Consider the following 20,715-nt stretch of genomic DNA (forward strand, 5'->3'; position numbering starts at 1 on the left):
ATAACGAACTAAATTCCCAGCTCAATTATCCAAGCAGAACCATATCGATTCGGGCACTTGGGCTTTTCCCTGCCAACAGAAGACACGAAAACTWGTTGAGCAATAGCACTTTGGAGTTTGTCAAACATGCATCAAAACAAATTCCCCTTTCAGAGCTCATTACTGCAGTGCCATTAGACCTGCCAGAGTTGATTAAGGAAAGGAAACAAGAACCATGTCCATTCTAATGGCACAGGAGGCACTGAAGGGCAGGTCCCACTGCTCCATGGGGAGACCCCACCACAGGCAGAGCTACCCATGGCTGCATGAGACCATWGTGACAGTCCAGATGGACAGCTGGATGGACAGGAGTGGGGCAGAGCTTGAGGATGGCCCCCACTGGCATGATGGAAGCCTTCCCCACACACCCCAGCAGGATGGCAGCACTTTGAATGGAAATCTGACTTTGTAGCAACCATTGCTTCCCATCCCAGCTCAGGCTGGGCTCTGCCTCAGCAGCCAAACTCATCAGCAGCACAGAAACCGCTGCAACACTGGTACCCCAGGAGAGAGAGAAACGCTGCAATAATTCAAGGTAACATTTGCAAAAGCAGGTTTTTTTGGTGGGGCTGGTGGAGCACCAGCTCCAGGAGAGCTGAGGGAGGCCAGCTCTGCTGGTGACRGGGCAGGAGCTGAGCCTGTCTGCTGTGAAATCACCCTGAGTGCACCATGAGGCACAACGGGGCAGATCCAGAAGTTGTCTCCCAGAAGGGCTGATTCCTTTCAGAACCTGCCTCCCCGAACCATCCTAGAGATCTCTGGGGGAGGATGGTGGTCCCAGGCAGTGTCACACATGGTCCCCACCCACCCCAAGTGTACCCAGCCCAGCTCACACACGGATGCAGACTCAAAACACCCCAAAGCCCTGTGGGGTGGGCAGTGGAGGAGACCCACACATCAGCACTGAAATCCAAAATCATCATCCAGGTCAAGGGCTGGCACAAGGCTGTACCAGGCACTTTGTTGTCCCCACAGCAGCTGAAGGCACAAACGTAGTGGAGGAGACCCACACATCAGCACTGAAATCCAAAATCATCATCCAGGTCAAGGGCTGGCACAAGGCTGTACCAGGCACTTTGTTGTCCCCACAGCAGCTGAAGGCACAAACGTTCCTTGGCCAGAACAGGAACGCGATAAGGAACATCTGCCCCAGACTGCAGGAACACAGCAAAGAGGATGAGCACTACAGAGGAAAATGAGGGAACATTGAGCTGGCTCCTGGCCAGAGCCTGCCTTTTTGGAGTCTTTACTCAGTTTTCTCAAGCCAGTGTTTTGCTTTTGAAGATAACCTTCAAAAACACTTCTCTAAGAGCTTYTGTGAAGAAAAGGAAAGAACAGGGAGGATGAATGCCGCAGCTGTCCTCAGCCATGACTGAGCAGTCTGGAGCACTGTACTGAGGTCAGGAGAATACCACCAGCAAGGGGAGCCAAGGGCAAAGACCTCTCAGGGATGGGGCACTGGTCCAAGCTCTGACTCTCCCCAGTCTGCTATCCTGACTCACCCTTGCTCTGCCTCAGTTTCCCCATCTCAGGGTGTTCCCCTGTCCCCAGGGCCTYCAAGCCCTGCTGGTCTCTGCCTGTTCCCCATTGCTAAACCATCCAGGCTCCCCTTCCTTCSCCACAAAGCTCCAGACAACAGCCCAAATCACATGGGTATCACAGGTAAAACCCACCACCTTTGCTTGTGAAGGGACTGACAGGCTTTAATTAATTAACAGCCTGATGATGTTTTGAGGTCCCAAAACAGAGGGACCATAAAAATGTATGTCACTGCCACAGTACCTCTCACACAAAAACCCCAATCACCTCTCCCTTCAGGAGCAACTCTTCACCTTCACTGCTCACTGCTTAGAGGAAGGTGGAGTGGAAGGAAAGGTTCCCATGTTGACACAGCACAGGGCACACCGCTGTGTGGAGACAGATTTAATACCCAATTTCAGTTGGCTCYAACCTCAAACTGATTAATTTTTACWATGCAAAAGCCATAGGTTACCAATAAACTGGAGAACAGAACAGTATTTCTATGTTTCATTGTATTGGATCCATACCATGGCTRTAAATAGCACCAACACCACCAAGAACCTCAACATCTGAGGGTGCCCTGTGACCCCTCAGGGTGGCACCTTGAGCTCAGTGCCAGCCCCCCCAGCCCACCCCTGGTAAGGACCTCAACCTCCAAATCCCACCCCAATGCAAACCCCAATTCTGCAAATCCCAGCAACATCCCAGCCTGTGCCAGGTCCATYGAGATCCTGCATCCCTTCATCTCCCATCCCCTGCAAGTACTTAAACAAGGCTTGTTCTTATGTAAAAATCCTTCCTAAAATTATTTTTTTCCCATCCTTTCAGCTTTGCAGTGTTTTAAGTCTTCACACGTATTATAAGCGTGATTCGTCCTCCCTTCCAAGCCACTTAATGAATGAATAATTCAAAAAACAGGTGAAATATTTACAAAGGGCTAAAGAAGCCAACACTGCGAAAGGCACGAAGGTCTCTGTGAAACCACTTTAACTGGGGACATTCTGAAACAGAGCAAACCCTCAATGAATTCACCTGCTCCCTGGGAGCCAGTGTGGACAACCCAAAATGCACATTTTTGGTTCTAAAAACACGCAGCTGCAAGAGCAAGCTGTGAAGGCCCACGGATGCTATTTATTGTCCTGCTGCAAAAGCATCCCCAAGGAGACAGACATTTTCTGTTCTCTGGGCAAGATGAAGGAGAGAAAAAAAATAACATTTCTAACCTGAAGGCACTGTCGGGATTTTGGGAGCCGGAGGTGCAGCCCCAGTGTGGCACCTGCAGCTCTGAAGCCAACACAGCCCAGGAAGAACCCCAAATCCCAAATATTCCCCAGATATCCCACTGGATTTAAACCACTGCACACAACATCYCAACCCTGGAAAAGCTTTCTTTTCATATTAATTTAGAAGTTTTCCCCTCCTCTCCATATTTCATTCCCAAATTCAAGCCCTACCTCCTCTCCCATTTCCCCTTCTCAATCCCTCTCCAGGCACCATTCCTGACAAGACAGGAATAAAGGGATCAGGCAGCAGGTTTAAAAATCTATCCAAGGTCAYTTCCTTTCCCCTCATAATTAAATTKTGGAACTCATTGTCAGGGGATGTTCTGGCTGCCAGAAATACCTATGGCTTCAAAGGAGGACTGGAAAGGCTCAGAGAGGACAGGTCCACTGGAGCCTGTTAAACACAGGGATCTGGAGGAAGCATCCTGATGGGAAAGGCCCTGAAAATGCTGTCTAGAAAAAGTCAGGATTATGCCCTGCTCTCTTGGCATCTTCTGGCCTTTCTTGGATGGGTGAAGCTTTGCYCTAAAGTTCTGATTTTCTCCTTGTTTCCATTGCTCAGGGATGATGGCAGCTCCAGTTCTTCCCCCAAACACACAAATCCCCCTTAAAGAGTCAGACCTTGCTCTTTCCACTGGGAGTTCTTCCTTCCTACAGCCCGAGGCACAGCTGTGCTGCAGCACCGCTCTTTCTGCCCCCCTTGCCTCTCAACAGGCTCCTTCCCTCACCCCTGAGAAGACATTTCATCCCCTCAGTAGAACCCACTGATGTGCCAAATCTCCCCCAGCAGTGCGATGAGGGTCAGGACAGTGCTGTTCCAGCATGGRATAGTGAAATTATCCATGAGCCAGCTGTTGAAGGGGAAGGTCCCATCCTACCCAGCCTTTGCACAACAATTTCTGAGCTCCAGCCCATCATTCCTGTCTCTGGTGCACCATCTCAGTGTGGTCCAGTCTAGCCCTGCATTGGTGTTTGGGTTCAGCTCCATCACTCCTCATTCAGGTGCAACTCTGAGAGCAGGAGTTGTTACCCCAATGCTTTGGCCTCCAACCTTCCCCCGAGGCTGCAGCAGCTCCGAGAGGGCACAGCCTGGCTGAGCTCTGCCCCAGGGAGCTGAGGAACATCTGCCCTGGGCTGAGAGCTCCTGCAAGAACAGAGGAGCTGATGCACAGTGACTGCCCAAAGAGGAGAGCTCTGCCAAGTCCCAGGACTCATTCCCATCCAGACACTCAGCACAAAAGAAGTCAGCTCCTGCGTCACCAAGGCACATTAAACTGYTCAGACCTGTAATTTACTCTCACTTGAGGCTACAGCGCAAAGCCAGAGTGGTAGGAAGAGGACCTCTGCCTACCCCARAAAAATTGTATATACATATAGGAGTGTCTGATGTTATTTTGCATTCACTTTATTACTGAGTGCAAAGATTCTGGGCACCTTCAGCCTCCATCAAGCCCCAGGCTCTGCAGAGTCAGGTGTGTTGGTGGTGAAGAGAACATTGTTCACATGAATGCTGTTGAGAGTGTTAAAGTCACTTGTGTTGTTCCATAAAAGGCTTTTATGGGTCAACAAGGGGGGAAAAACAAGAATTTCTAAATGCTTATACATCACTTGTAATGTCATTAGAAGATTAAAAACGTCTGTTGAGGAAAATTATATCAGATTAAATCTCTCACTTATCACTTGGAAAGAAGAACAAAGCCAAGGTCCCGACTGTTGGGGTCAGCAGCAGCTGCACAAGCACTTTCCATCAGCCTGAAGCAGACAGCTTTGGGGCTGCAGCCAAACTCCAGCTCAGCCTCAAGTGTGTCACCCCCTGCCTTTCCARAGGGATGGAGCATCGCTCCCCAGCACAGCTCATAGCTTCCCCACCAGCCATGAGCAAACCAGGACCCTCAGAGCCCCCTCCTCAAAGGCACAGCATGCTYATTCCCTGGAATTTGTTATTCCTGCTCCTTCCCTGCACCTGCACTGGAACAGGCAGGCGTTTGGTTTCTGAGGAGTTCCTGAAAGCACCTCCACACAGAGCAATTTTGTTGCTTTTTCTTCCTTTTTGATGCTAAACAAGTCAGCAACCTGCACACAGAGCTTTGAACCCACTCGCTCCCCAGTAAACCTACATTAAAAATCAGACTCGCAGGTGTAAAGCTGTCTTGGGATACTAAAGGATAAAGTCCTGTAAACATCAGGGGGGAAAAAAAAAAGTAAAATATGGATTCTCATTAACTGTGCATTCCTCCTGCACTGGGAGATCCCCAGCTCACAGCTCTGCTGGAGCACAGCACCTGAGGAGTCCCATGGATGGGACAAGGAGATGTAGGAGAAGCAGGAGGGGTCCTGGAGTCATTAAGATCCACGTTATAAGGGAGAAAAGCTGGGCAGGAGGGATTACACAGCTGCAGCTGAGGAATTATTCATTCCTATATAACAATAAATTTCCATAGGCAGACAAACCCTCCGGGGCTCTTAGGAAGCAGACTGTGCACAAAGAGGAATGTGGCCCTAAAACGTTTATGATACAAGAAGCTACAGTAACTTCAAATAGACCAAATAAATGCTTGAGGATTAAAACCTCCACAGTTAAAAAAAAAAAAAAAACCTGATCCAAGCCTTTTAATTAATTTAGAAATAGTTCTGTTGGCGTTTTACTTTAGTTGGTTAAATTTTCCCACTAATATTTCCACAAACGTCCGCAAGCATATAAATATTCCATGTTTCTGTTTGAAAATCTTCATATTTTTTACCACCCAGTGTGTGACACAGCCAGCCCAGCTCCGGGTTTAGAGATAAACAGGGTGAAAAGTAACTTTGGCAAACAGCTCCCCAGCAGCACACAGAACCCTGGCAGCTCATACCCTCCTGGCAGAGGCACTTGTGTGGCACCTCTCAGGAAACTGAATTGTTTTGTCAGCAAAATGCTTTCAGTGGAAGATCAAGACACCTCACACGGGATGAGGCTGGGAATTTATGAGCAGATTCCAATTTTAGTATCTATTGACCATGCCCTAGCAGAGAAAGGGATTATGAAGAGCTGCATGAATAATATGAACTGTAATCATCTGTTGAARGCTCTGCGTGCTCCTGATTCCTGCAAAAAGTAATTAAACTCACAAACTTTGCTCGGTGCTTTGGGGAGTTGCAACTAATGATGAACACGTTAATTTATAGGGGAGATTTAAGGCTCTTCAGAGAAAACCCTGAGCAGGAACTATCCTTCCAACTGTTCGTGTTTGGACTGGAAAGTTGTGCTGCCAGGAGGAAAGGAGATGAGTTCGGGATGAGTTTGGGTAACACCCTGGTATCACAACCCACCCTTCCCAGCTGGGCTCTGGGTGATTCCTCTGGGCAAGATCTTGGGGAGAACAGGGTCAAACCTTTTCTTTGAGAAACAGCCAGGTTTGCTACTCACTCTCATGTCTGAGAAGTAAAAGTTGGTGTTCCTGCTGCTGCCAGCAGATCCCARGCAAGAGCAGGTGCTGCAGCACAGCCCAGCCATCCCTGCACTCCCAGGSATGCAGCAGAGCAGGGACATCGTCCATCCTGCAGAAAACTGATGTGCCCAGCTACAGGAGCAGCCTCCTGTCCTGCCTGCACATTTCTCTGACACAATTAACTTACTGCAAACCAAAATCCATCRCTGCAAGGCACGCAGCCTTCCAGAGCCTTCTCCCCTCTGGACCTTGCCTTGCAGATACAACCACTCCTCTCCTTCTGAGTCCCTCAATGAACTCCTCGTGCTCCCAGGGTCAGCTACAGCTCTGGCAGTGATGGATGTGACCTCCAACCTCCTCCTTCCAGGTCCTTTACTGGTGTACGGAGGGGACTGCAGCTTTGCCTTACTGACCCCAGAATCACCAGAGCTCAGTCCAGCCTGGGATGGATGAGGTTGGAAGGTGGTAAGAAGCCATCCTTCCTTTCCGCCTCATTTACAAGAGTGGAGATGCCACCAGCAGCAGCACAGTCTATCCATAATTCAATATAAAAAGTTCATCCTCCCCCAGCAGAGGCAGAGGAGTGCTCTGCATCTCCTGGAAGCAGCAGGTGCTCCTCAGATGGCTGCCATGGCCTCCCAACCTGCTTTGGGGCACAGCTTCTGGGATGGTCCTCACCTTTAGGGGCAGCACTAACAACAGGCCCAGGTTTCTCCCAGAGCAAGCAGGAATCATTTTCAGACTGCTCTAATCATTGCCCAGGCTGAGAGACGCATTCAGGGTAAGACTCTGGACACGCACAAGAGGCAGAAGATGGACCAAGAGGGTCACACTGCTGTGAGATGTGATGTTCTCCACACAGGGAAGGGACCCACGGTTCATAGCTTGGCAGCACAGCACAGGCAGCAAGGGGCATTTTTTATAACTTTTTTTTACCTTTGTCTAACGAGAAAGAGAAGGAAAACTGGCTTTGGAGGGTTTCAGGCTATTTCATGTTTCTGTGAAGAAAATCTGGAATGAAAACTTTCATCAGTAACTCCAGCAGGTGCCCAGGGCAGTTCCTTTCAAGATTCAGCTCCTCCAGCCRAGCAGCAAAGGGACAGACCCGTTAACAAAGGCGCCTTTTATCCACGGTGTTAATAAACACTAACTGCAAGTGTTAATAAAAAGAAGCTTTCCAGAGCCTGAGCTACGACCCCAGTCCATCTCAGCTCTTTACATTTTCAAGCCTGGAGATGAAGCAAAGCCTCAACAAATCCCAGGATTCATTCCCAATACACATTCCTAAATTTGCTCCTACTCTAAACAAACACATTTAAATGCAGACTTTTATTCATCGCAAGCAGYGAAGTATCTTTGTTCCTCTCTCACTCGCTTTAAAGGCCACGCAAAGGAAGGGACTCGAAGAGAAGAAAACCCTTTGACAGCCTGCAGCCAGCAAGTCCTGCTTCTCTCATTGCTCCCGAGCTTGGTTCCAAGTTTAATAAAGGTGTTTTGTCTCCTTGCTTAATAAGTGGAATTACCATAGCAGAAAGCCCAGCGGGGGAGAGGGATAGCACGGAGCATGAGTAATCACAACTGGTTTCGGGCAGGTTTTGCCATTTGGGTCCTGTTTCAAGGTTATGATGACATAGTGCTACAGGCTGGTTTGGAGTTACCAGAACTCCTGCCAGACAAGGAGCTGTGAGTTACAGCGTGCTGTGAGCAGGGAGAGCTGCTGGGGCACAGCAAGGAAAGTGTCACCCGAGCTGGGAAGGGAAGTTTCCTGCTCCTTACGTTTTATTCCCTTATTTTTATATTCCTTGAGCTTGCCCTGCCATACCTTGAACAGGACATGGTGATGCTTTTACCTCCAGCTCACAATAAGGGACTGAAATTCCCCTTTGAGAACTTGTTTCACACCTTTGTTCTCAGCCAGCACCTGCCAAACTGGGTCGCAGGTACTGCAGCCAGACAAAATTTTCTGGCAAATCCATGGAGAAGAAGCCAAGCTTTCAAAGAGGGAACTGATATGGGGTGGGACACGTCAYGGAAAAAGACACCTGGATGGAGAAAGCCATCACTTATCTCTGGAAAGAGGGGAGTGCAGCAGATCCAATGTCATCTGCTGAGGGGGGAGCAGCCAGCACGGTGCAGCTCAGCACTCCMAACCTTCCTCCAGCAACTGCAGCGATGCCGTGGATTTGGAGCATAAATCCCCCTGCACAGAGGGCAGGGGCAGAGCATGCAGGCTCTGAGGGCAGCTGCCAGCCCCTGCCTCCCCCTCACCTCTGCTTTGAGCCCCCAARCCCTGCAGCAGATGAATGATTCCAGGCAGGGCTGCACATCAGCTTTTCAYTCCTCTCTCCTCAGTCACCCTGGATGGACACTGCAGCTCCATCCAGCCCAGCTCCTGCCTCAGCCACGAGGTATTATCTGTATTTATTTGCAGCAACAGCTCACCCACCAAAGGGAAATGTTTCCATTAAACAGCACGAGTTCAGCAACCACAAACAAACAGTGGCTTAAAGCCGAAGCCAATTCTCTGAAACCTCCACAATAAATCCCAGGCCATCCAGTGAAGTGCAAAAGGCAGCAGCCCTGTCCCACAGATCATCCAAATCCTCTGTAAATAGGCAAAACCCTTAAAAGCGTGACGGGAAGGATGGAGGCAGCCAGGCACAAGGGTTTCAGGCTCCCTGTGCAGCGCTCCCCATCTCACCCACAGCTTCGGCACTAAACAGAGACCAAGTCTAAGCCAAGATGCTGAAACCAAAGCAGGGATTTGCAGGGTCAGAGCTGAGCCCTTGGGAATCACCAAGGGGGAATTACCCTCGACAAAGACAGCACACTCAGTCTGGGGCTGGCAAAACCAAGCCTGACCCCAAGCCAAAGCAATGCTCAAAACCACAGAGCTTCCTCTGCAGCCAATGGGCCAGCTGGGAGAGGTTTGTTGACATTTCTATCTTGACCATTTCCTCATTTTTGAGGGCTTCATAATGACTGTTTTGGCATTGCAGGAGGAGGAGTGGTGCCTCCTCTTCCACCAGCTCTGCTGTCAAAGAGAAACCCTGCAAAAAGAGGATCTGAGTCCCACCTGCAGAGAGGAATCCAAAATCCTTCTGAACCCAGGGAGATGCAGGTACCTGACACAGCCCTGAGACTCCACTGCTTTGACAGAGACTCTACTGCTTTGACAGGGCCGATATTGCAGCCACTGTTGAATATATCACCTGGAATTACAGATATCCACGTGGCAGAGCTGTCAGCTCTAGGGCAAAGTGCATGTGGCTCATGGACATGCTGACAGTGGACACAGGGGAACCCCTCAGAGGGATCACAAAGCGATGGGTGGTGGAGCAGAGGGAGGAGAGCAGCAACTCCCGAGTCCATAAATGTTACCTGCCATCCACACACCTCCTGGAAAGATTTTAAGGCGTTTGTAAGTCAAAAATCAGGGATAGGCACTACTCCAGGCATCCCCTGACACTGAACTGAGGCGTGAGGGAAAAGCTCTCTCCTGTAATTCCATCCATCCCACCCCAGAGCTCGCCTTCTTCTGCAGGGAAGTAAATACCACCCTTGTAACTGACTGTCCCTTCAGAGACCGGTCCAGTTCTTGTTTRTCTTTCATTTTAAATGGATTAGACATGTACAAAAGCCTCCCCTGAAGAGGAACAAGCRAGATGTGAAAAGGATGGGAAGATCCAACTGCCAGGCGTCAGCACTAATCCACGTCAAAGGGCACGCTGTCAACAACTCACTGTAAACTTCCAGGAGGAAAAAAAACRCTCAGAATAAAATAGTTAAGACCAGATAAATGTTTGTCATTCATTATCTGCAGTTAAACTCGGATTTCTCAACACCACCAAAGCCAAGCCAAAGCAAGCACATTAATAAGAGAACATCTTTTRCAGGGAGCTACACACTGGGTGTGCAGCCTACCCTTGAAGGGAGAAAGGCTGGAGGCAGGTGAAGGCTCTGTTTGCCTTTCTCTGATAACAGGTATTTAGTTTTCTACGTCACCTCGCTTTATCGTAGCCTCAAACCCGGCYGAGCACGGGCTCCACCTCCCCATCTGCTCCCTGTGCCAGCTGGCCCCGGCACCCAGGGGCTGCTGAGACAGCCATGGCCACACCACGCAGCCCAAGAGATGCCCAGACCCAAACTGGGGCACCCCCAGCCCTGTGGGGAACTGGGGGGCATTGCTGGAAACCCCCCAGGGCAGATCTTAACATGACACACAGGGGAGTGCCAGGAGCTGGTACAGCTGCATTGGTGTCCAAGGCATGTGGGGAGCTGAAAAACAAGGCAAACACCCCCAAAATCCTTTCTCAAGTATTGGGATTGGGAAAAAAAACCCACTGGCCTTGGCAGGGAGGGGCAGAGCTGGGAATGCTCCGGTGAGGACATTGCCTGTGCTGGCAGCAAGTGAGCAAATACCCAGCCCAGGCAGGAGCCGCCAGGTCGGCGTGCTCCACTTCAGCTCCTTCCAGCCTGGACAAACAGATCCTCCTCCAGCTCCTCAGCACATCCTGAGATCCCAACTGCATCCCAGCCCAGCTCTGCACAGAGCAGGCTGCAGTTTGGGGTGGGAAGGGGTGCATGTCTCTGTCCCACAGGTGCTGCCAGCCGGGCATTGCGCAAGCTCCATGTCCTTTCCCCATCCAGGAACGCTCCGAACCCGCGGCACCACAAGGCGTGGGTGCCTCTGCCCCATTAGTCACACATGGGACATCAGGACGTGTTTTGGAGAGGCAGCAGGGTTTGTAGGAGCTGTATCCCAAAATCCTGCTTGCTATCTCAGCGCCCAACCCGGTGCATCGCTCCTGGTTTCCCCCTAAATAACTGCCCAGGAGAAAGGGTGTCTATTTTGGGGCAGAGAAAGAACACCCTAAAACCCAGTCTGTAATGTTTAAGTGATAAAAGGCAAGAGTTTTAGCTAGCAGGGAAAAAAATATATATAAAACATACATATACCTATGTATGTACCTCTTTTGAAAAAGAGGGAAGAAGGAAAATGGAATCATTGAAGTCTTCATAGCCCAAGGAGCTTTGAAAAAWTTGGGGGGAAGGAACAGAACATCAAGTTTAAACTTTTCAACGGAAAAGCCCATTAAAGGAAAAGGGATCTTTTGCAGAAAGATATATATTTTGCTGATTTTGACAAAAAGGACTGCTCAGAGGAGAGGGGAAAAAAGTTTTCATTTGAAGGTTTTGAGCACTGCTTTGCACCTTTACAGCACTGCTCATGAAAGCATCCTCACAAATCTGTTATTGCTGGAACACAGCGTGCCCAGGGAGAAGGTGGATCTGACCATGGGCAGGGTGMAGGCAGGGGTTTGGAGACAACCCTTAGCCGAGCCACAAAAATGAGCAGTTATTACAAAAGGCAGGAGAAAAATATATGTATTTTAAAAAATGATCAACTTCTTCCCTTCCATTTGGCCCCTGGGAGGAGGAAATGCTGATCCTCCAGCTCATAGATGGTTCTCCTGGAATAACTTCCCAGTTTCCAGCCCATCAGCCACATCTAGAGCTGGGGATGGATTTTGGGGGAGGATGAAGGACATCAGCCTCCCTCATCCACGTCAGCAGCGCTGCACATGCCRTGGGATGCACCACGGGATGCAGTGGGCATTTCCTGGGATGAAACATCACCTTTGCCCACGGATCCCTCCCCAGCCACCACCACATCWGACACCACAGGGGAGGAAGCTGCGGCTTGAGCACACACAATCCTGGCAATTAAAGTCATCTTCTTAATGTCAACCAGTCCCAGCCATCCTGTGACAGGCCACAGAAAATATGAATTGCACCCTCTCCAATTTGGACTGATTTCCTCCTCATTCAGGTGCTGCTGGACCCACTCAGTGACAGTCACAGCTGCACAGAAGGAAGGATTGAGCAGCTCCCAAAAGGTTTTTGTTCCACCTTGTATCTTCTCAAAACTTCACACAATCGCACACACAGGGATGAATTTAGAGTAATGTCACCAATGAAACGCTCAAATTAATAGCAATAAAGTGTAAGTGCTCCACGTGGCAGGCAGAGCCCTGCTGGGGAAAACGACCTGTGAAAGCTGAAAGAGCAGCCCACGATGAGACCACTGGGAGGAAAAAAAAAAAAGGCAACAAAACAAACAGTCCATTTCAATCTCCTTTTCATAAAGAGCCAAAATGAACCCAGGAACACATCAGAGAATAATCATTTAGCACAGATCAAACAGGGGAACTAGCATATTAAAAATACATGCAGCATTAATCAACTACACAGAGTTATGTGCCATCATTTCCATAAATAATACAGGATCAAAGCAGCCCAAGCTGCACTATCAGTTAATATAGTCAGCCAGTCAGTCAAAATAGAGTAAAGCTGCCTGAAAACTGTGGCTGTATAATTTGCCAGGAATAAAGCAGATYCATCTGAGAAGTGGCACAACCAGTTAAACGGGTGAAGGTTACCAGCAGCCTCGTCATTAGAAGGAGATGATGCCACAAAGGTTAAAAAAAAAAAAAATTAAAAAATGAAGGGTTAATGCAGCCTCAACAAATTATTAAAAAAAAAACCAAACAACTTTGGCAATATCAGCATCTTTTGTYTAGTGGTGACCCCAAGAAGAGCCAAGGTGTGGGGCACAGGTGGAGGACTGATCCTGCTGGGAACATCCCCAGTGGCTGAAGCAGGGGTGAGCCATGGGGTGCCCACCCAGAGCCCCTTCCCCAGGGTCAGAGCAGTGCCACAGGGCTCCTTTTGGCCCAGGAAAAAACTGCCTGCTGTAGAAACCATCCTGCCTGCTCGGGGTGAAGGCCCAGCACCAAGGGCCTTTAAACATCCAGCCATCCATGCATAGAAAATGCCTGTGTCATTAAGCCTTTTGCTGAAAGGCTGCAGAGCCATTTAGCTGCCTGATTTTTAAAACAGGCATGTGGAGCAGAGCTATAAATAGCAGGGATGCTTGCCTTGTCATGCTTCTGGGGGCTTATTTATCAGGACAGGGGGCAACTGAATTAAAAATGGTTARAAAAGAAGAGTGTTGGGCTTCTCTGCTTCAAAGCCAAGCTGCCAGAAGAGAAAAACCTTCGAGGCTTTTGCTTCTTCTACCAGGCAAAAAGCAAACGCCCATTGCTCATGCTCTGACTCTGAATCRGTTACATTTACAAGGCAAATTTTAATTCATACAGCAGGTGTTCAGAAATAAAAAAAAAAAAAAAATCCTCCTTTAAGCAGCACAAGATAGAACTAAGGCTTTGCATTAGTTCACGCAGCTCCGGGGAAGCTTCTCATTCACTGAAACACGACCTGTGCGTGTGAATGAGGAGCAGAAACCTCAAAAATCTCCTCTGGAGAGCTGGTTGGGGGGAGGAAAAAAGCCCTGAAGGGTTGGAGCAGAGCTGTTGCCAAATCYGGGGGCTGGCAGCCTGCGTGGCATCACGACCCTGCTGCATTTCGGGTGACGGAGGGCGATCGGAATTTTGCATGGGAAGATCCAGATGAGCACCAGGCAGAGAAGGAATTCAGCCATCAACAAAAGAGCTGCTCTGGGCAGCCCCAGCGGTGCCCAGGCGATCCCAGCCCTCGATCCCAGCCCGGCAGTGTTTGGAGGGTCTGTTCTTCMCAGGCAGCAAAGCGAAATCCCGGGAAAACACACGGATCCAGCAGCCCCCTCCCCGCTGCCTGCCTTGATGGAATCACTGGAGAAAACAACAGACAGCCAAGCTGCTGCCAACCCCTCAGCATCAGGACACCAGCCAGCTGGGATGGATGCTGGACCATTTTTCCTGCATCCCTCRCCGTGAAGAAGCAGAAATGGGAGCCGTGGGGGAGCGAGGGACCCTGTCAGGAGAGGCGACAGCCTGCCCTGYTCCTCCAGACAAGGCAGCTGCAGCGAGCCAGCACCAGCACCATCGGGAAGTTTCCTATTGAATAAGGGGGAAAATGTTCTGCCAGACAAATGAGGTTCAATTATTCCAAGGCTAGAATGTCTTGTTGGAAATGCTTCCAGACTGACAAGCTTTAATCCAATAAAAGACCCTTCCAGACATGCCCTGCTGGGATTTTGGGAGCGTTTCCCCCCTGGCAGGGACCCAGCAGCCCCCAACCCYACACTGGGGATGGATTTAGCCCCAGGCACAACAATCTTACATGGCAGCCTCAAGGCACAGGACACTCGAGCTCACTGGAAGCTTAAGCAGAAGCAAAGCAAGAGCAACCATTCCGTTTCGGTCTGACACAACCCAAAAGTCACATTAAAAAAAAAAAAGAAATCAAATAATTTCCTGTGAACCAGAAATCTGGTTTTTAGCCAGTTTAATGAGACTGAATTGCAACTGGTCCTGTTCTCCTGGGGTGCTGGAGACGCACGACCCCCCAAGGCAGGGCAGATGGCTGGACTGCAATCTAGCCTTTAGCTCGTAAAACATATTAATATCCCCAACCAATTATAAAGTGCCAGACTCTGCCCCTCGGGCCCTGCTCCCACCGAGCGATGCCTCRCTGCACAAGGCAGCCCTGTTGAGCTCAGACACGCAGCACCTGCCAGGGCAGCACAGCCTGTGGCTTTCCAGGACTTTTAAAGCAAACCYGAGCCCTTTCTCCATCCTCCTCCAAGAGCTCAGTGAAGTCTCAGGTGCAGGCAAGGTGCTGTACAAATATCCAGCTCCCCAACGTCATTTTTTTGTTTTATTTTTTCAAGTGCTTGTCAGAGGTAAAGCAGAAGGACCAGACGGCTGTAAGAGGATCCCTGCCTTCAGCACCCGGCCTTGGCACGGGTTTATTCCCAAAGCTGGCAGATGCATCACACCGCTGCGAAGAGCTCTTGGAAGCACCAGCGAGCACCTCGGCTCGGCAGCAGCACTCCCTGACAGTCAGCTGGCGTTAGCTCTGCAAATGTCACCRGCACACTGAGCCTCAGCCCTGGGTATTTATAGGGCTCTCGTCAAAAAACCTCTGAAATSTTTCCCCTGACTTCAGCAGAAGTTTGTATTCGGGGCCGCAGTTCCTCGGGGACAGTTTGTTCTGTGCTCCTGTGCCCGCAGCCGCAGGGTGGGATGGCCTGGTGGCCCTGTCCCTGTCCCTGTGCTGCTCACTCACAGCAGTGAGGACAGACTGGGAACAGGCTCGGTGCCACCATCGCCACCACCCAGCTGGGCAGATCCCAGCATGCTGCAGCCACCTGCCAGGCCACGCTGGGGCAGGGGATGGGGTCCCACAGCCCGAGGTCACCCCTCGGTGCAGCCCTGTCACCATCGCTCCTCGAGTGCCCTGTCCCCCTGGCACAGAGGGCAGGGCCAGGGCGTCTCGCTGGGCACAGAAGCAGCAGGAGGATGCTGCAAGGGCAGAACCAGCCCCTGTCCAGGAAGCCCATCCACACTTGCCTACACATTCCCCAGCTGTCCGGACAGGCACAGCCTCTGCACCCCATCCAGCCCCAGTCTGTGTGTCAAGAGTCCCTTTGGTCACACTCGGGAATTGTCCCACCTTGTCCCAGCCTGAAGGGACACTGACATCAGCAAAGGGACTGGGACATCTCCTGCTACGTCTCCTGCCCACCACACAGCCTCAACAAACCACTTTTTCCAGTGCTCCAGTACCTTTGCCTGCCCACAGGCTGGTGTTCAGGTGTTACCAAGAGGAGCCAGATAAATAATGTCAGCACACAGTGGTGGTGCCACTTTACAGATGGCATTTTCCAAGTGGMAGCTCAGTGGTGTGATGTTTGAATCTCAGCTRTCATTTAAAATAAAAACAAAAAGCAAAATCGCAGCAGAGAGAAGCTAACAAACAAGACTCTGGATGCTCCAGAGATCCTTGCAGAAATATGCGATTTTTCATGAGCATTGCTAAGTCTTAGAATCTCAATCTTGAGTCAGGACAGTTGGATGCATCTGATTCAAGAATGATTCAGATGGCGGTGTGGAGGCAGAGAAGAAGGCAAGGGAGTGACATTTTCTGCTGTGGGCAACATCTCTATTTTAAGCTCAAAGATACAAACTTATTACTTGATTGAAAAAAAAAGGGCACTCTCTGCCCTGGCTGTTCCCGTGCTGATCCTGAGGAACAAGACCATCCTCCTTATCCTCAGCTTTCACATCCACAACTTCATTTCCATTTCTTTAAATAAATTTAAATCCTGCTGACACCTTSAGCACAAGTTATCTCAGTAACCACATTGAACACAATCCTGAGCCCTCAAACAAGGAAGGCTTAAGCTGCCTTCTCAAGTGATGAGCAGGAGGAAAGCTCCAGCTCGCCCTCCCGGGCTCCTCCTGCTTGTCCCCCCCACGGTCAGAGGCAGAGCAGGGGCATTCAGGCAGGGTGTGAAACCATAGATAGGTGGGAAGACTTTTCCCAAAGGACCTAATGACAGGATGAAAGAAGGGAAGAGGATGAGTCACTGAGAGCCACAAAAGSGATGATGGCACAAGGTCCTGAAACTGCCTTCAACAACTCAGCTGYTTTGTGCTACAAGGATTTGGGAGCTCCCACCCCCAGTGTGGCTGCTGAAGGCTCCATGGCTTGGACAAGTCTTTCCTGTACAACACTGTCAGTGCTGTAGGGAGCCCCAAACCTGCCCCCACCATGCCTCCTGCAAGAACAGGGYGCACAGACCTTTCTCCACATGCCCTGCACCAAAGCAAACCTCTCCAGCTGGATGATGGAGAGCTGAAGCCAGGACTCAGCAGCCCCCTCCTCACCCTGTCACTTCCCCTGTGCCCAGGTCACCCCCAACGCCCCCGGGGATTTGCCAGGCTCCTCTTCACGAGCTAAACCCATCAGCTAATCCCACCCAAAGCCGCAGCCACCACCCATGGAGGGGCTCTGGCTGCACCTCCTCCATCTGAGCAGCATCACCCCAGCCCGAGGTGGCCCCAGGCTGGAGGTTGGGGACCCATCAGCCGTGGCTGCATGCCCTGACTCAGCTTTCACACATTTCCGAGGCAGTGTGTGACACCTTCCCGTGGTTAAYGCTCCGAGCCACCTGCATTTCCTGCCCTGTGGCTGCAGCAGAAATTGTTCAGTGTCCCCTCCTACGAGGTGCAGAGATGAGGAGTCAGACCCAGCGGTCACCTCTGGGAGCTGGTGACCCAGGAAGGCAGGTGGAGCATGACAAAACACGGGGRAGGAGAGAAGGCAACAGCTTTCATGATTTGAAGCACTCAGGACAGCCCAAAGACAGCAATAGGCAGGGTTTGGGTGCTGCTGTCCCAGCACAGCATGGACACAGCAAGGCTGGGAAAGGACATTTGGGCCTTTCAGCCCACCCACCTGCTGTGCATGGGGCTGGAAAAGTCAGAGCAAGATGTCCTTCAAGAAGCCCACGCTGTTCAACACTGCCCTACAGAACCGGGTGGAATCGAGGATTTTTGTTCTCTAGGCAGGGAAWGTCCAACCAGGACCACGCTGGCCACAGCAGCTGCATCTCTGCTCCAACACAAGCATCCACCCGAGCAGCAGCCGTCCCCTGGCAGATTCCCCAGCAAAACTCCAGCTCCTGCTAAAAACGAGACTACTGGGGATAAAAGGAAGAGGCAGAGTCTCCACGGCGGGTGTTAGAGGCTTTGGCGATAAGGCGGGGGTACTTCTAAGCTTGTCTCCACAAACATAAGGATTAGCAATTTACTTCTCTTAAAAACAAAATCCGGGATTTCAACATGATCACAGGCTYGGAAAGAAAAATAAACATCACGGAACTGGGAAAGGGAGGAGAAGGAGAGTGGAGCACGCCGGCAGCTCGGGGAAAGCTGAAGTGCTTCTTAAATCAGAATAAGAAATGCACCACAGTCAGAATTGAAATCYTGGTAGCTCTGAACAGCACTGACCCTGAGGACTCTCACACCAACCTCTTATCAGTGATAATGCCATGAACATTAAGGGAAGCCTTGCTAATAATGTGCATGAGAAAAGGCCCATTTGTTTAATGCAACAGAGCACATAATGCATTAATTACCTACTGAGTTGGAAAAGTGATGTTGAAAACATGCTTGAGTTAAAGCAAACCGAGGGTTTCAGCTAAGCCCATTATGTCCACTGGCTTTGCTGTGCCTTCAGTGCTTAACAGCCCTTGAGAGCAAACCTCTGCACAGGAATTCTTCACAGTACATGGGGCAGCACAGAAAACCCCACAAAACCCACAGAGAGCAGCTCCCACACAGATCACRGCTACACCACTCACCCACAACACATCCCCATGACACAGGGCAATGCTGCCAAGCCCAGCATCTCCTCCTGATGCCACCTCACCCGCCCCCAGGTGCCCTAAAACCCACCCAGCCCTGGAGAGCACCAGCAATCCCCCATCAGCCAGGGCTAATCTCAACCTGTCACGCTCAGGACTAACAAATTGGCCTCTTGGAGAAGACATAATCTGCCCTTGTGCTCCTGCCCTGGCCATCACCGCTGTGTAAAGGCACCAGAGAGCAATTTTGAGATTAACTGGCTGTAGCCATTAATAATTAGCACGTTAAAACTTCAAAGGGTGATGCTGGCCTCCACAATAYGGACTCAGCACAGCCAGGGGTGGTGGTGGGGAGTGCTCATCCTCGGTGCTCCCTTTTCCCAAGTGAGAACTGAAGCACAGGGGTGAGGGCAGCCCGTGACAGCACAGGGATCAGACACAAAATCCCCCAGACTTCCATCCCTGACAGCTCCTGTGGTGGGAGACATGGAGGATGTTATGTAAGCATCCTACACAGACATCTGGGAGCATCCCAAAGCCACTGCTAAACCTCATGCACTTGTCACTGTGCCTGTATGAGCAGGATGCTCTTGATGAAGCCATTGGAGCCCAGGCTGGGAGTCCCAATGCCACTGGATACCGGTGGAAACAAACACAACACAGRGGCTCAGAGAGGGAAATGTGCTGGAGGAAGCTCGGGATGTGTCTGTGGATCCCCTGGCTGGCACCCAGAGGGTCGCACTGTGCTGTGCTGAGTTGCTCAGTCCATTCAGTTTGATCCATGGCACAGCAGTAGAAACTGCTTTTGCTTTAAGAACTCTCATCTCATCCTACCTTTATCAGCAATTCTCAATCTTAAGCTGTTCCGTTTCTTCCAGAAAAAGCAAAGAGAGAAACCTCAGCGGAAGAAAGGGAATTAAAGTCTGAAAAACAAGCGACTCCAGATTTTCTGCTGATTTTATTTCTAGCCAAATAAAAAAGGTTGATTAATCCCCTTGTTCAGACTGCTAACACTACCAGAACAACAGACTGCATCCCTTTCACATCAGAAGAGGCTCGACGTGCTTAAACTAAACATCTTCCGGGCAAAAAGAAAAAATAAATACAGAACAGGAAAGAATCAGTGCTATAGTATTTGCATGTGTCTGAAGATAAAGCCTTGGAAATGCAGAGTGAAACCAAGTTCTCCAGTAACATGGACAAAGCTCCATCCTCAGACTCCAGCAGAGTTTTAATCTCTAGGTAAAGTGGAGTCTCAGCTTTKAGGAGCATCAGTGTTTCACCTCCCAGCGAGTGACCAGCACTGTCACTCTGTGCTACACCCAGCAAGAGCCTCACCTGAGAGCACATCCACCCATCCACCCTTCACCTCTCCCCTCCTCACACTCTTCATTGATAATTCCATGTATTCCCGTTGCCATAGCACCTTCTCGGCCCGGTATAAGCCCCGACCACCAGAGGGGCAGGATGAGGCCTCGCACAGGCTGCACTGAGGCGCATCGTTCCCAGCACAGATGGAGCCGGTGGCTCTTTTCAACCCTCGCACACCCATCAGGTACCCTGTGAGTACCCCATCACCCACTGAACGGCAGACACTCCTAACACGGGTAAGAACAAGGGCTCTGGTGACACCAAGTCATCACCAACCCTGCTCTCTCGTTGCTGCCGGCACTTCGAGGTGGGACACAGGGGACCCTTGAGCAACTCGACCTCCAAAGTCCCACCCGGGGATGCCCAAGGCCAGCACCCATCCTGTTGGACACTGCCTGGATGCAAGGTGATGGGAAGGACCTGTCTTCATCTCCTCCTCAGGGAGCACAGTCAGTGCCAGGGACCACTGCCGGAAGGATGCTTCGGGTAGGCTGGACCAGCACCTGCCCCGCTGCTCCCCAAAAGCAGCAGTGACACCCCCGGCACGGCACGGGCTGGCACAGCTGTCCCTCCCGACCGCATCCCAGGGTCGGCACARCCGCGGCAGCCCCGCACCCAGCCCCGCGGGGAAGCCGGAGCCGGGGCTGGGCCGGGAGATGCTCCGGGGGTCCCCCAGCGCGGGGGTCCCTCCGCCCACCCCGCACGGGGGTCACCGCAGCCGGAGGGGCCCGGGGAGCCGCCGCCGCCCCGTCCCCGGCCGCGCCTTTGTCCCGCTCGCCGCCGGCGGCCCCGCTGACACCGCCCCGCCACGGACACGCGCGGGCCGCTCACCTGCGGGGCCGCTGCCCGCCGCCGCCTCCTCCTCCTCCTGCTGCTGCTGCTCCTCTTCTTCCTCCTCCTCCGCCACCGCCTCCTC

The 20,715-nt window shown here is 51.1% G+C and overlaps 1 protein-coding gene across 1 annotated transcript in view; it reads right to left on the bottom strand.

Moving 5' to 3' along the window:
• MEGF9 (multiple EGF like domains 9) overlaps positions 1-20,715 on the bottom strand; it is a 48,377-nt gene that overhangs the window by 26,613 nt on the left and 1,049 nt on the right. Inside the window, exon 2 of the mRNA XM_057374610.1 lies at positions 20,631-20,712. Within this exon, the coding sequence (XP_057230593.1) occupies positions 20,631-20,712 (82 nt within the window). The remainder of the gene's footprint in view (positions 1-20,630; positions 20,713-20,715) is intronic.

This window comes from Malurus melanocephalus, unplaced genomic scaffold, assembly GCF_030028575.1.
Source record: "Malurus melanocephalus ecotype Western Australia unplaced genomic scaffold, MMel_1.1 scaffold_230, whole genome shotgun sequence".
Taxonomy (NCBI): Eukaryota; Metazoa; Chordata; class Aves; order Passeriformes; family Maluridae; genus Malurus; species Malurus melanocephalus.